General features: G+C 46.2%; 1 protein-coding gene across 1 annotated transcript; it reads right to left on the reverse strand.

Moving 5' to 3' along the window:
* Nucleotides 1-11,161: 11,161 nt before the first annotated feature.
* Nucleotides 11,162-13,315, reverse strand: LOC143784136 (uncharacterized). Its single transcript, XM_077271976.1, has 2 exons — nucleotides 12,813-13,315; nucleotides 11,162-12,731 (listed from the first exon to the last, which is right to left on the reverse strand). The coding sequence occupies exons 1-2, from the start codon at nucleotides 12,992-12,994 to the stop codon at nucleotides 11,729-11,731; spliced, it is 1,185 nt and encodes a 394-aa protein (XP_077128091.1). The 5' UTR covers nucleotides 12,995-13,315; the 3' UTR covers nucleotides 11,162-11,728.
* Between the last annotated feature and the right edge of the window lie 1,784 nt (nucleotides 13,316-15,099).

Here is a 15,099-nt window from a genome sequence, read left to right on the forward strand (position 1 = left end):
GCTCCTTATCCCCGTCCTTGTCTGCATGGCTCCTTATCCCCATCATGGTCTGCATGGCTCCTTATCTCCGTCCTTGTCTGCATGGTTCCTTATCCCCGTCCATGTCTGCATGGCTCCTTATCTCCGTCCTTGTCTGCATGGCTCCTTATCCCTGTCCTTGTATGCATGGCTCCTTATCCCCGTCCTTGTCTGCATGGCTCCTTATCCCCGTCCTGGTCTGCATGGCTCCTTATCTCCATCCTTGTCTGCATGGTTCCTTATCCCCGTCCATGTCTGCATGGCTCCTTATCCCCGTTCTTGTATGCATGGCTCCTTATCCCCGTCCTTGTCTGCATGGCTCCTTATCCCCGTCCTGGTCTGCATGGCTCCTTATCCCCGTCCTTGTCTGCATGGCTCCTTATCCCCGTCCTGGTCTGCATGGCTCCTTATCCCCGTCCTGGTCGGCATGGCTCCTTATCCCCGTCCTGGTCTGCATGGCTCCTTATCCCCGTCCTTGTCTGCATGGCTCCTTATCCCCGTCCTTGTCTGCATGGCTCCATATCCACATCCTTGTCTGCATGGCTCCATATCCCTATCCTTGTTTGCATGGCTCCATATCCCCATCCTTGTATGCATGGCTCCTTATCCCCGTCTTGGTCTGCATGGCTCCTTATGCCCGTCCTTGTCTGCATGGCTCCTTATCTGTTATGACCCCAATGGCGAGGGTCTCAGAGGAACGTGGAAGTCTGCAGAATACAAAAATCCAGCTCATAGGGCAGTGGTAACTGGGTTGACCATATATCTACTCCTAACGCCAACACTAGAAGTAGCCGGGGATCATTCCTACGTTGATTCTAGATGACACGCGCCAGCCGGAGAATCTAGCTACCCCTAGTAGAGGAAAACAAAGACCTTTCTTGCCTCCAGAGAAGGGGACCCCAAAGCTGGATAGAAGCCCCCCACAAATAATGACGGTGAGGTAAGAGGAAATGACAAACACAGAAATGAACCAGGTTTAGCACAGAGAGGCCCGCTTACTGATAGCAGAATAAAGAAAGGTAACTTATATGGTCAACAAAAACCCTATCAAAATCCACACTGGAAATTCAAGAACCCCCGAACCGTCTAACGGTCCGGGGGGAGAACACCAGCCCCCTAGAGCTTCCAGCAAAGGTCAGGAAATAGATTAGGAACAAGCTGGACAAAAATACAAAACCAAAACAAATAGCAAAAAGCAAAAGGCAGACTTAGCTGATATAACTGGAACCAGGATCAGTAGACAAGAGCACAGCAGACTAGCTCTGATAACTACGTTGCCAGGCATTGAACTGAAGGTCCAGGGAGCTTATATAGCAACACCCCTAACTAACGACCCAGGTGCGGATAAAAGGAATGACAGAAAAACCAGAGTCAAAAAACTAGTAACCACTAGAGGGAGCAAAAAGCAAATTCACAACAGTACCCCCCCCTTAGTGAGGGGTCACCGAACCCTCACCACGACCACCAGGGCGATCAGGATGAGCGGCATGAAAGGCACGAACTAAATCGGCCGCATGAACATCAGAGGCGACCACCCAGGAATTCTCCTCCTGACCATAGCCCTTCCACTTGACCAGGTACTGAAGCCTCCGCCTGGAGAGGCGAGAATCCAAGATCTTCTCCACCACGTACTCCAACTCGCCCTCAACCAACACCGGAGCAGGAGGCTCAGCAGAAGGAACTACAGGCACAATGTACCGCCGCAACAAGGACCTATGAAATACATTGTGAATAGCAAACGACACAGGAAGATCCAGACGAAAAGATACAGGATTAAGGATTTCCAATATCTTGTAAGGCCCAATAAAACGAGGTTTAAATTTGGGAGAGGAGACCTTCATAGGAACAAAGCGGGAAGAAAGCCATACCAAATCCCCAACGCGTAGTCGGGGACCCACACCGCGGCGGCGGTTGGCAAAGCGCTGAGCCTTCTCCTGTGACAACTTCAAGTTGTCCACCACATGATTCCAGATCTGCTGCAACCTATCCACCACAGAATCCACCCCAGGACAGTCAGAAGGCTCCACATGACCCGAAGAAAAGCGAGGATGGAAACCAGAGTTGCAGAAAAAAGGCGAAACCAAGGTGGCGGAACTAGCCCGATTATTAAGGGCAAACTCAGCCAACGGCAAGAATGTCACCCAATCGTCCTGATCAGCAGAGACAAAACACCTCAAATAAGCCTCCAAAGTCTGATTGGTTCGCTCCGTCTGTCCATTAGTCTGAGGATGGAAAGCAGACGAAAACGACAAATCAATGCCCATCCTACTACAAAAGGATCGCCAGAACCTGGAAACGAACTGGGATCCTCTGTCTGACACAATATTCTCAGGGATGCCGTGCAAACGAACCACGTTCTGGAAAAACACAGGAACCAGATCGGAAGAGGAAGGCAGCTTAGGCAAAGAAACCAAATGGACCATCTTGGAGAAGCGATCACATATCACCCAGATAACGGACATGCCCTGAGATAGCGGAAGATCAGAAATGAAATCCATGGAGATATGTGTCCAAGGTCTCTTCGGGACAGGCAAGGGCAAGAGCAAACCGCTGGCACGAGAACAGCAAGGCTTAGCTCGAGCACAAGTCCCACAGGACTGCACAAATGACCGCACATCCCTTGACAAGGAAGGCCACCAAAAGGACCTGGCCACCAGATCTCTGGTGCCAAAAATTCCCGGGTGACCTGCCAACACCGAGGAATGAACCTCGGAAATGACTCTGCTGGTCCACTTATCCGGGACAAACAGTCTGTCAGGTGGACAAGACTCAGGCCTATCAGCCTGAAATCTCTGCAACACACGTCGCAGATCCGCAGAAATAGCTGACAAGATAACTCCATCTTTAAGAATACCAACAGGATCAGCGACTCCAGGAGCATCAGGCACAAAGCTCCTAGAAAGAGCATCGGCCTTCACATTCTTTGAACCTGGTAAATACGAGACAACAAAATCAAAGCGGGAGAAAAACAATGACCAGCGGGCCTGTCTCGGATTAAGGCGTTTAGCAGACTCGAGATACATCAGATTTTTGTGATCAGTCAAGACCACCACACGATGCTTAGCACCCTCGAGCCAATGACGCCACTCCTCAAATGCCCATTTCATGGCCAACAACTCCCGATTGCCCACATCATAATTTCGCTCGGCAGGCGAAAACTTCCTAGAGAAAAAGGCACAAGGTTTCATAACAGAGCAACCAGGGCCTCTCTGCGACAAAACGGCCCCTGCCCCAATCTCCGAAGCATCCACCTCAACCTGAAAGGGAAGTGAGACGTCAGGCTGGCACAAAACAGGCGCCGAAGTAAACCGGCGTTTCAACTCCTGGAAAGCCTCCACGGCAGCAGGAGCCCAATTAGCTACATCGGAGCCCTTCTTGGTCATATCCGTCAAAGGTTTCACAATGCTAGAAAAATTAGCGATAAAACGACGGTAGAAGTTAGCGAAGCCCAAGAACTTCTGAAGACTCTTAACTGACGAGGGCTGAGTCCAATCAAGAATAGCTCGGACCTTGACTGGGTCCATCTCCACAGCAGAAGGGGAAAAAATGAACCCCAAAAAGGGAACCTTCTGTACACCAAAGAGACACTTTGAGCCCTTGACAAACAAAGAATTTTCACGCAAAATTTTAAAGACCAACCTGACCTGCTCCACATGCGAATCCCAATTATCAGAAAAAACCAAAATATCATCCAGATAAACAATCAAAAATTTATCCAGATACTTCCGGAAAATGTCATGCATAAAGGACTGAAAAACTGAAGGCGCATTGGAGAGCCCAAAAGGCATCACCAAGTACTCAAAATGACCTTCGGGCGTATTGAATGCGGTTTTCCATTCATCACCTTGCTTAATGCGCACAAGGTTGTACGCACCACGAAGGTCTATCTTGGTGAACCACTTGGCACCCTTAATCCGGGCAAACAAGTCAGACAACAGCGGTAAAGGATACTGAAATTTGACAGTGATCTTATTTAAAAGCCGATAATCAATACAAGGTCTCAAAGATCCGTCCTTTTTTGCCACAAAAAAGAATCCCGCACCAAGAGGGGAAGAAGACGGACGAATATGTCCTTTCTCCAGAGACTCCTTGATATATGAACGCATAGCGGTATGTTCAGGTACCGACAGATTAAACAGTCTTCCCTTAGGAAATTTACTGCCTGGGATCAAATCTATAGCACAGTCACAGTCCCTATGAGGAGGAAGTGCACTGGACTCAGACTCACTGAAGACATCCTGATAATCAGACAAATACTCCGGAACTTCCGAAGGCGTAGAAGAAGCAATAGACACAGGCAGGGAATCCCCATGAATACCACGACAGCCCCAACTTGAGACTGACATAGCCTTCCAGTCCAGGACTGGATTATGGGTCTGTAACCATGGCAGCCCTAAAACAACCAAATCATGCATTTTATGTAAAACCAGGAAACGTATCACCTCGCGGTGTTCAGGAGTCATGCACATGGTAACCTGTGTCCAATACTGCGGTTTATTTGCTGCCAATGGTGTAGCATCAATACCCCTAAGAGGAATAGGATTTTCTAATGGTTCAAGAGTAAAACCACAGCGCTTAGCAAATGAGAGATCCATGAGACTCAGGGCAGCACCTGAATCTACAAACGCCATGACAGGATAAGATGACAGTGAGCAAATCAAAGTTACAGACAGAATAAATTTAGGTTGCAAATTACCAACGGTGACAGGACTAACAACCTTAGCTATACGTTTAGAGCATGCTGAGATAACATGTGTAGAATCACCACAGTAGTAGCACAAGCCATTCCGGCGTCTATGAATTTTCCGCTCATTTCTAGTCAGGATTCTATCACATTGCATTAAATCAGGTGTCTGTTCAGACAACACCATGAGGGAATTTGCGGTTTTGCGCTCCCGCAACCGCCGGTCAATTTGAATAGCCAGTGCCATAGTATCATTCAGACCTGTGGGAATGGGAAAACCCACCATAACATTCTTAATGGCTTCAGAAAGGCCATTTCTAAAATTAGCGGCCAGTGCACACTCGTTCCAATGTGTCAGCACGGACCATTTCCGAAATTTTTGGCAATACACTTCAGCCTCGTCCTGCCCCTGAGACATAGCCAGCAAGGCCTTTTCTGCCTGAATCTCAAGATTGGGTTCCTCATAAAGTAAACCGAGCGCCAGAAAAAACGCATCAAGATCAGCCAATGCCGGATCTCCTGGCGCCAGCGAAAAAGCCCAATCCTGAGGGTCGCCCCGTAAGAACGAAATAACAATTTTTACTTGCTGAGCAGAATCTCCAGATGAACAGGGTCTCAGGGACAAAAACAATTTACAATTATTCACGAAATTCCTAAACTTAAACCTGTCTCCGGAAAACAGTTCAGGAATCGGTATTTTAGGTTCTGACCTAGGATTTCTGATAACATAGTCTTGTATGCCCTGCACACGAGTAGCCAGCTGGTCCACACTTGTAATCAAGGTCTGGACATTCATGTCTGCAGCAAGCATAGCCACTCTGAGGTAAAGGGGAAGAAGAAAAAAAAAAACTCAGAATCTTCTTTCTTATAATCCCTCTTCTGCAATGCATTAAACATTTAATACTGGCCTGGCAAACTGTTATGACCCCAATGGCGAGGGTCTCAGAGGAACGTGGAAGTCTGCAGAATACAAAAATCCAGCTCATAGGGCAGTGGTAACTGGGTTGACCATATATCTACTCCTAACGCCAACACTAGAAGTAGCCGGGGATCATTCCTACGTTGATTCTAGATGACACGCGCCAGCCGGAGAATCTAGCTACCCCTAGTAGAGGAAAACAAAGACCTTTCTTGCCTCCAGAGAAGGGGACCCCAAAGCTGGATAGAAGCCCCCCACAAATAATGACGGTGAGGTAAGAGGAAATGACAAACACAGAAATGAACCAGGTTTAGCACAGAGAGGCCCGCTTACTGATAGCAGAATAAAGAAAGGTAACTTATATGGTCAACAAAAACCCTATCAAAATCCACACTGGAAATTCAAGAACCCCCGAACCGTCTAACGGTCCGGGGGGAGAACACCAGCCCCCTAGAGCTTCCAGCAAAGGTCAGGAAATAGATTAGGAACAAGCTGGACAAAAATACAAAACCAAAACAAATAGCAAAAAGCAAAAGGCAGACTTAGCTGATATAACTGGAACCAGGATCAGTAGACAAGAGCACAGCAGACTAGCTCTGATAACTACGTTGCCAGGCATTGAACTGAAGGTCCAGGGAGCTTATATAGCAACACCCCTAACTAACGACCCAGGTGCGGATAAAAGGAATGACAGAAAAACCAGAGTCAAAAAACTAGTAACCACTAGAGGGAGCAAAAAGCAAATTCACAATACTTATCCCTGTCCTTGTCTGCATGGCTCCTTATCCCCGTCCTTGTCTGCATGGCTCCTTATCCCCATCCTGGTCTGCATGGCTCCTTATCTCCGTCCTTGTCTGCATGGTTCCTTATCCCCGTCCATGTCTGCATGGCTCCTTATCTCCGTCCTTGTCTGCATGGCTCCTTATCCCTGTCCTTGTATGCATGGCTCCTTATCCCCGTCCTTGTCTGCATGGCTCCTTATCCCCGTCCTGGTCTGCATGGCTCCTTATCTCCATCCTTGTCTGCATGGTTCCTTATCCCCGTCCATGTCTGCATGGCTCCTTATCCCCTTTCTTGTATGCATGGCTCCTTATCCCCGTCCTTGTCTGCATGGCTCCTTATCCCCGTCCTGGTCTGCATGGCTCCTTATCCCCGTCCTTGTCTGCATGGCTCCTTATCCCCGTCCTGGTCTGCATGGCTCCTTATCCCCGTCCTGGTCGGCATGGCTCCTTATCCCCGTCCTGGTCTGCATGGCTCCTTATCCCCGTCCTTGTCTGCATGGCTCCTTATCCCCGTCCTTGTCTGCATGGCTCCATATCCACATCCTTGTCTGCATGGCTCCATATCCCTATCCTTGTATGCATGGCTCCATATCCCCATCCTTGTATGCATGGCTCCTTATCCCCGTCTTGGTCTGCATGGCTCCTTATCCCCGTCCTTGTCTGCATGCCTCCTTATCCCCGTCCTTGTCTGCATGGCTCCTTATCCCCGTCCTTGTATGCATGGGCTTCTTATCCCCGTCCTTGTCTGCATGGCTCCTTATCCCCGTCCTTGTATGCATGGCTCCTTATCCCCGTCCTGGTCTGCATGGCTCCTTATCTCCGTCCTTGTCTGCATGGCTCCTTATCTCCGTCCTTGTCTGCATGGTTCCTTATCCCCGTCCATGTCTGCATGGCTCCTTATCTCCGTCCTTGTCTGCATGGCTCCTTATCCCCGTCCTTGTATGCATGGCTCCTTATCCCTGTCTTTGTATGCATGGCTCCTTATCCCCATCCTTGTATGCATGGCTCCTTATCCCCATCCTTGTATGCATGGCTCCTTATCCCCGTCCTTGTATGCATGGCTCCTTATCCCTGTCCTTGTATGCATGGCTCCTTATCCCCGTCCTTGTATGCATGGCTCCTTATCCCTGTTCTTGTATGCATGGTTCCTATAAAAAAAACAAAAAAAAACATCCTACTTACCTTCACTGCATGCCCTCGCAACATCTCGTTCCGTTGCCAGCAGCTCCTGGGGCCGGGTGATCACGTGTCCCCCGCTCATTAAGGTAATGAATATTTACTCCACGCCTATGGGAGTGGAGAGGGGTGAATACTCATTACCTTAATGAGCGGAGGACACATGATCGCTCGGCCTGAAGAGCTGCTGGCACAGGAACGAGATGCAGCGAAGGCGCGCAAGGAAGGTAAGTAGGATGTGTGCTGGAAGCTGGTGGCTGTGAACGCTATAAGAGAAATGAATATTCACTGCCAGTGCAGTGAATATTCATTTCTCTTTAGCAGCGGCACAGGCTTTAGCCCCAGCCACCGGCTCCTGCCTCTGTGACCCGCTGCTCCCCCTCTATCTTTCTAAGGCCGGTTTCACACGTCAGTGGCTCCGGTACGTGAGGTGACAGTTTCGTCACGTACCGGAGACACTGACACACGTAGACCCATAAAAATCAATGCATTTGTTCAGATGTCATTGATTTTTTGCGGACCGTGTCTCCGTGTGCCAAACACGGAGACATGTCAGTGTTCGTGGGAGCGCACGTATTACACGGACCCAATAGAGTCAATGGGTCCGTGTAAAACACGGACCACAAACGGACGGTCTCCGTCTGGGGTCCGTGTGCGTGCAGATCTTTATTTTAAACACTATTCTTCATATTTTCTCTGCAGCAAACGCTGCTGCAGGGAACATATGAATCGTGGCTTCAGCACGATGCAGGGTACCAGACGCGTGGGTACAACACGCTCCGTGTGGTACCCACTCGCTATACGGGCGGCACACGTGTGCCGCACGTATGGCCTACGTGAGTTCCCAGGCACACGGACACGGATAACTCCGGTACCAATTTATTCCGGTACCGGAATTATCTGGACGTGTGGGACAGCCCTAAGACAATGACTCATGTAGAAGCCAAGGGGGGCGTTTTCAGCACAAAAAAAATATGCTGAAAAACTCGGCTTATGCACGAGTATATACGGTATACTACATTCTATTATATACACAGCTGCATATTATATACCGTGTTAGGGAATATAGAGCGGTGTAAATATTATATAGTGTAGAGATGTGGCAGTGTATATATAGTGTGTGTGAATTATACACTATAAACACAGCGCCATACTATATAAACATCTCTAGACTATAATATATACAGTGTATGTATATATATATATATATATATATATATATATATATATATATATATATATATACACACACTAGATGGTGGCCCGATTCTAACGCATCGGGTATTCTAGAATATGTATAGTAGTATATAGCACAGCCCACGCAGTATATAACACAGGCCACGTAGTATATAACACAGCCACTTAGTATATAGCCCAGCCACGTAGTATATTGCTCAGCCACGTAGTATATTGCCCAGCCAGGTAGTATATAGCACAGCCACGTAGTATATTGCACAGCCACGTAGTATATAGCACTGCCATGTAGTATATAGCACAGCCCACGTAGTATATAGCACAGCCCACGTAGTATATAGCACAGAGACGTAGTATATAACACAGCCACATAGTATATATCACAGCCCACTTAGTATATAACAGTGCCCACATAGTATATTGCACAGCCACGTAGTATATAGCACAGCCAACATAGTTAAAAGCACTGAGACGTAGTATATAACACAGCCCACGTAGTATATAGCAATGTGGGCACCATATTCCTGTTAAAAAAAGAATTAAAATAAAAAATAGTTATATACTAACCTTCCGGTGGCCCCCGGATCCAGCCCAGGCCTTTACCGATGCTCCTCGCGACGCTCCGGTTCCCAAGAATGCATTGCGGCAATAACACGTGATGATCATCGTCATCTCCGGTCATTGCTGCAATGCATTCTTGGGATATTATGCTTTTCTATTAGGCTGGGGTCACACTTGGCGTAAGACAATACGCCACGTATTATACGTCCGTATTACGCGTTGAATACGCCAAAATGTCTCCGTAAGTGACTTCCGTAGTTCCGGCGTTGCTGAGGTGTGGTCGCGTATTTTGCGCATGTGCTTGTGCGTGTGTGATGCGTATGTGATCCGTATGGCGTATTTATCACGCACCATCACAAAATGGACATTTAACGGTTTTCAGGCCTGCTAATCATTTAAACCATCATTAACCACACTATTTAAGCCCTCTACAACAGGTGGAGCCCTCCCATCTGCCCTATATGTTCTCTAGCATATTTTGGCTGTGTTGCTTGGAGATTACAACCATGTCTGGCCCTGTGTATTTAAGCACAACTCAGCGGGTGTTGCTTCACTGGGTGTTGTCTCGTCGCTTTGGCCAGCCATATTCGGTCAATGTGGATCCGCGAAGGAGGAGACGAAGATTGTGGGTACATCCTCTATTGATCCAACGCCAGAGTAAAGGCCATTTCCAGAGACTATATTCAGCTTTGAGGGCACATCCAGAGAAGTTTTACCAGTATACTCGCATGTCCATCCGGACTTTTGACATGTTGTTGGAGATCTTACGTCCTGGGCTCACCTTTAAGGACACCTGGATGAGAAAAGCCATCTCTGCTGAGGAGCGTCTGCTCCTAACCTTACGGTATGTATTCCACATTTGAAAATACTGTTTTTTTTGGTGTTTTGCTTTACAAATGTGAGGTGTACTACTAGGTTTCATTAACTTCACTTGGACATGAAGCCACAAGCACATATCAAAGAATGTTGGCAAGATTATAGTCTCTTTTTTTTAAAAACTGCAAATTTGTATACTGTAAATAATGTTATATTCTCGGAAATATACACTTGGGCTTCTTCCTTGGATCTTAGTGCTCATGTTTTTTTCTTTTTCCTTTTTGTTGTATTGCAGCTTCCTGGCCACAGGATTGTCCTATGCGGGTCTACACCTGGAGTTTCTGATTGGGCGGTCTACCATTTCAGGCATTGTTAGGACAACCTGTTCCCAAATCTGGATGAAACTACATGAAGCGGTGTTGCCTGAGCCAAAACAGGACGATTGGCTTAAAATCGCCACAGGTTTCAAAAATAATTGTGACTTCCCTAATTGCATTGGAGCTGTGGATGGGAAACATATCAGGGTGCGTAAGCCGCCGAACTCTGGTTCCCAATTCTACAATTACAAGCAGTTTTTCTCTGTAGTTCTGTTAGCAGTTGCTGACAGTAACTACAGGTTTGTAATTGTAGACATTGGGGCCTATGGGCGAACTGGAGACTCTAGGGTCTTCAATTCGTCCATAATGGGTCGGCGGCTACGTGACAACCAGTTGAATCTCCCACCACCACAACAACTCCCAGGCTCCAATGCTGAAGCAGTGCCTTTTGTTTTTGTTGGAGATGAGGCCTTCCAACTGTCGAGGCACGTCATGAGGCCTTACCCCAGGCGCAACCTTGACCACCGGCGGAGGGTGTTTAATTTGAGACTTGCCAGGGCACGGAGACTGGTTGAGTGCGCCTTTGGGATTCTTGTGGCCAAATGGCGTGTTCTTCACTCTGCCATACAGCTGAGTGAGGCTACAATCAACGAAGTGATAAAAGCCTGTGTCATTCTACATAATTTCACAAGAATACATGATTGTTCATCACCAAGTGTGGAAGATAACCTCATGATCAATGTTCGTAGGCCTACCCCATATGTCCCTCCTCCGCGTCGGCCACTTTCTGGTCTGAAAGTTCGTGATATCTTTACCAATTATTTTTTGTCTCCTCAAGGTGCTATTCCCTGGCAAGACTATGCCTTTTTGCATGTGTAATTAATTAGCTATATAAAGTATGTGTTAAACAAGTTTCCAAATCTGTGTTTCTTTTTTTCTAATTTCACATATGGTTATCAGCATATCATGTGTGTGTGATGGAACAATGAATACAGCGCAGGCAGACGGTGATTGTTAGTAACAAAACGTTTTATTTACTGGGTAACTTTTTTAACTGTGTAGGTTATTCTTTAGTCCTAACCTTTTTTGGGCCTTATAAAAGTAACTTTTTCTTTTTTGCAAAATATTGCCACTCCTACCACAAGCAACCCTGCTCTGTAGTGAGAATACAAGCATACAAATTGTATACAAATCATACAAAAAAACCAAATAAAAAGTTTAAAAGAAACAGAAAAAACAAAACAAACCTAAACCAAAAAAATTACAAGTCCTGGTAGGTAGGGGCAGGAGAAGCAGCTTGCTCTGTGTCTGCATCAGGTGGCATTTGTAGGCCCAATTGTCCCGAACCCTGTGCAGATGATGTTGTGGCCTGAGGGACATTTGGCCTGCTAGGATGCTGGGAACTTGGAAGAGTGGGGCGAGGATTTTGGAGATACCCCTGCTGCTGATAACCATATGGCCGGGAATCATAACCCAACCCAAAATGACCATATTGTCCATACCCAGGTTGGGACCAGCCTCCAGCACTGGGTGTGGACAAGTGGCCATATTGTGATGGTTGAAGATATCCCGCCATATGTTGCTGAGGTGGCCATTGTGTGGTTGATGGGGGTTGGGGCTGAGGTGTTGGCTGACGTGGAGGGGGTGGTTCAGATCCTTGTTGAGCTGCCAGGCCTTGTAATCTCAGAGGCCGCAGAACATTTTCAGGTGACATCTGCCACTGTTCAATCATCAGCATGAGATTGTATGGGTTATTTGGGGGGGTGCATGCGTCAACAAGGATCTGAAAACACCCTCTCACACGTAGCCTTAACTCCCGCTCTATGGCCCTTAAGTAATTGGCCATGCTCCTGGTAAATCCCTCCTCCCCATCATCGTCTCGAACACGTGCCAAGTAGCTCAGGACCCCAGCATCCACGTTTTGTCGGCTTTGTCTCAATTCTCTTCTGCGGCGTGCAAGCTGTGGTCTGACTGCAGCCTGTGGGGATGGAGCCAGGGCAACAGTTGGGCTGCTGCTATTTCCAGGGTCATCCTGGCTAGGTGGTGGTGCTGCTGATGAGGCTGCGGCAGAAGAGGCAAACTGTGGGTCCTCTGGGTGTGGTACTGAGACAGATCCAGCTTCAAGACGAGATGAGGAGGATCCAGGAGGGATGGAGCCAGAGGGAGCAGCAGATGGACCAGCCACCTCTTCAGCTTCCCCAACTGGGTCAATGACCAGTTCGGAGTCAGACCCTGTCTCCCTGTCAGTGAGGTTAGACTGAGTTCTGGAAACCAAAAAAAAAATAAAAATAAGAACACAAATAATACCAAAACCCACACAAAAAATTATTGAGATTGGTACTTACGGCCTGAGGTCCATGCTGGGATTGAGAAAGTTGAGCCGGTCAAAGTATATGTACTTCTTTTTTTTGGGAGGTGCCCCGGCTCCACTTCTCTCCCGCTGCTGCCTCTCCCTCCTGTACTGGTCGCGGATACTCTGCCACCTTGTTGTAACATCACCCACTGAAACAACAAAAAAAACACACATTCTTTAGACCATTAATCAGTGAGCTCACAAAAGGTGTAAATGACTACACAGATTTAAGTGTAGCATCCAAATAGGCCTTTGGGGATAAGAATTCTTCTTAAATCTAAAACAAAAACCCCAATTAGCAAGCAAAGCCACAAGGACAGAGTCCACTAACCTCTATCACAGAAAGGACAAATAATGTGAAACACTGTTAGTAAGTAAAAGGGACACCTATTCTAAACATTACTGAAATCCGTTTATCATGTACCACACCTTGGATCTACTGGTGGCCTTTCAAGTTCCTTCATGACTATTTACTACATTCGTGCTCAGAAATTCAAAGTAGAAAGGGCCTGATAATTCCAAAGAACATTACATTTCAAACATGGGTGTACTTACTTATCTGTCGCTGTGCCTGACGTGGCTGCTGCTCATAATGTGGGAAGAGGGCCACACACACGCTCCTCCATGCTGCCTCTTTTTGGGCTCTGTTGGCGTAGTTTGGATCTCTTTGGTCCCAAATTACAGGCCTTTCTTGGACCAAAATAATGAGCATGTCCACATTGATAATGTGAGACATGGTGAATCTCACTCCGTGGAGGCGTGCAGCAGACTTCCGGGTTCACTGTCTGGCTTTTTCAGCTAATTAGCATGTCTCACCTGCCTGATTGAGGCCTTTGGACGTTTCAGGACATCTGCCAGTAAGTTCCGTATTTCTCGCAAGGCACACGCATGGTCCGTAAGCAGGCCGTATTATACGCTCTCCCATAGACTTGCATTGTCGTATTTTTTGCGCGATACGCTGACAAACGCAGCATGCTGCGATTTTCTGCGCCCGTACAAATCCGTATATTACGGATCCGTAATATACGGCTGATAGGACTAGACCCATTGAGAATCATTGTGCCGTATGCAATGCGAGTTTTACGGACGTAGTTTATGCGCTCTTACGTACGTAAAACACGCATGTGTGACCCCAGCCTTAGACATACCGCTTTTAAAATGCATGTATTTCTTGCCTTCCTGGCACATAGATTTTCTTCTTCCTCATGTGTCCTCATCGTAGCTCGCACAGTTTATAACTAATACAATTTTTTTTTTTTTTTTTTTTATTTAAAAAAATATTTTTTTTATTTAAATTTTTTTTTTATTTTTTTTTTTTTTTATTTTTTTCCCCTGAAAAGCCATGTTGGCACCGTTTGGGTGCTCGAACCGGTTCGAGGTTGTCTGGTTCCATGTTGTCTGGCCTATATGGTCGTTATGTTTTTTCTCCCTCCTGCGTATAAAACCACTGGTTTAGTCTCGTTACTAGGGATTTTTGTAATCAAATGTACCTATTGCAGTTTGCTATTTCCTCATTCAGTAAAATATTCATTATTCTTTATAATATTCATTGTTAAGTTTTTACTGAATTTCTATTATGTATATACATATTCTCCGCAACCTGATTACTAATTATTTTATATCTTTATTTTTCATATACATTTCTATAGGTTTCTGAATATTCATTTCGTTCAAGAATCTGTGTATTTTTCTGATTTATATGTTATGGTGCATTTTCTGAATAATGATTATGGATCACTTCAATGTTTTTTTTTTTTTTCGGATATTGTTCCAATTCTGTCCCTCCAACTACTTCATGAAGAGCCTGATATAATACATGATACATTTTTCTACACCATTTTTGTATGTAATGTAATTTTGTATTTTATTGTCGCTAAAAATCATTTCTTGAGCAATCATACTGCTGTATTTTATATTTCTCGTTCTATATAGCCAAAGCATATGTGTGTTTTTTTCTGTTTGTTCTTTGTTTTTTTCTGTGTAGCTAATTGGTGTCTACACACACTATCAGGTGTTTCTATTTTCATTAGACTAGCCATTGCACCGGTGTGCCTACCGGGTGCTCATATATAAAAAGCATGGAACAGGCTGCACACTAGATATCATGATTAAGGGTGCTGTGCCACCTGAAACGCGTAGATAGTGTTTTTATCACATTGTGCTTATGTTTTATCCTCTGCTTCTGATATGAAGTGAATAAAGTACCCAGTTTTTACTTTTTCACCGTCTCGTTGAGCTGGAATTCTTTCTTCATTCTTTGGGACCGCAGCGTCATGAGG

The sequence above is a fragment of the Ranitomeya variabilis genome, chromosome 7 (genome assembly GCF_051348905.1).
Source record: "Ranitomeya variabilis isolate aRanVar5 chromosome 7, aRanVar5.hap1, whole genome shotgun sequence".
NCBI classification, from domain to species: domain Eukaryota; kingdom Metazoa; phylum Chordata; class Amphibia; order Anura; family Dendrobatidae; genus Ranitomeya; species Ranitomeya variabilis.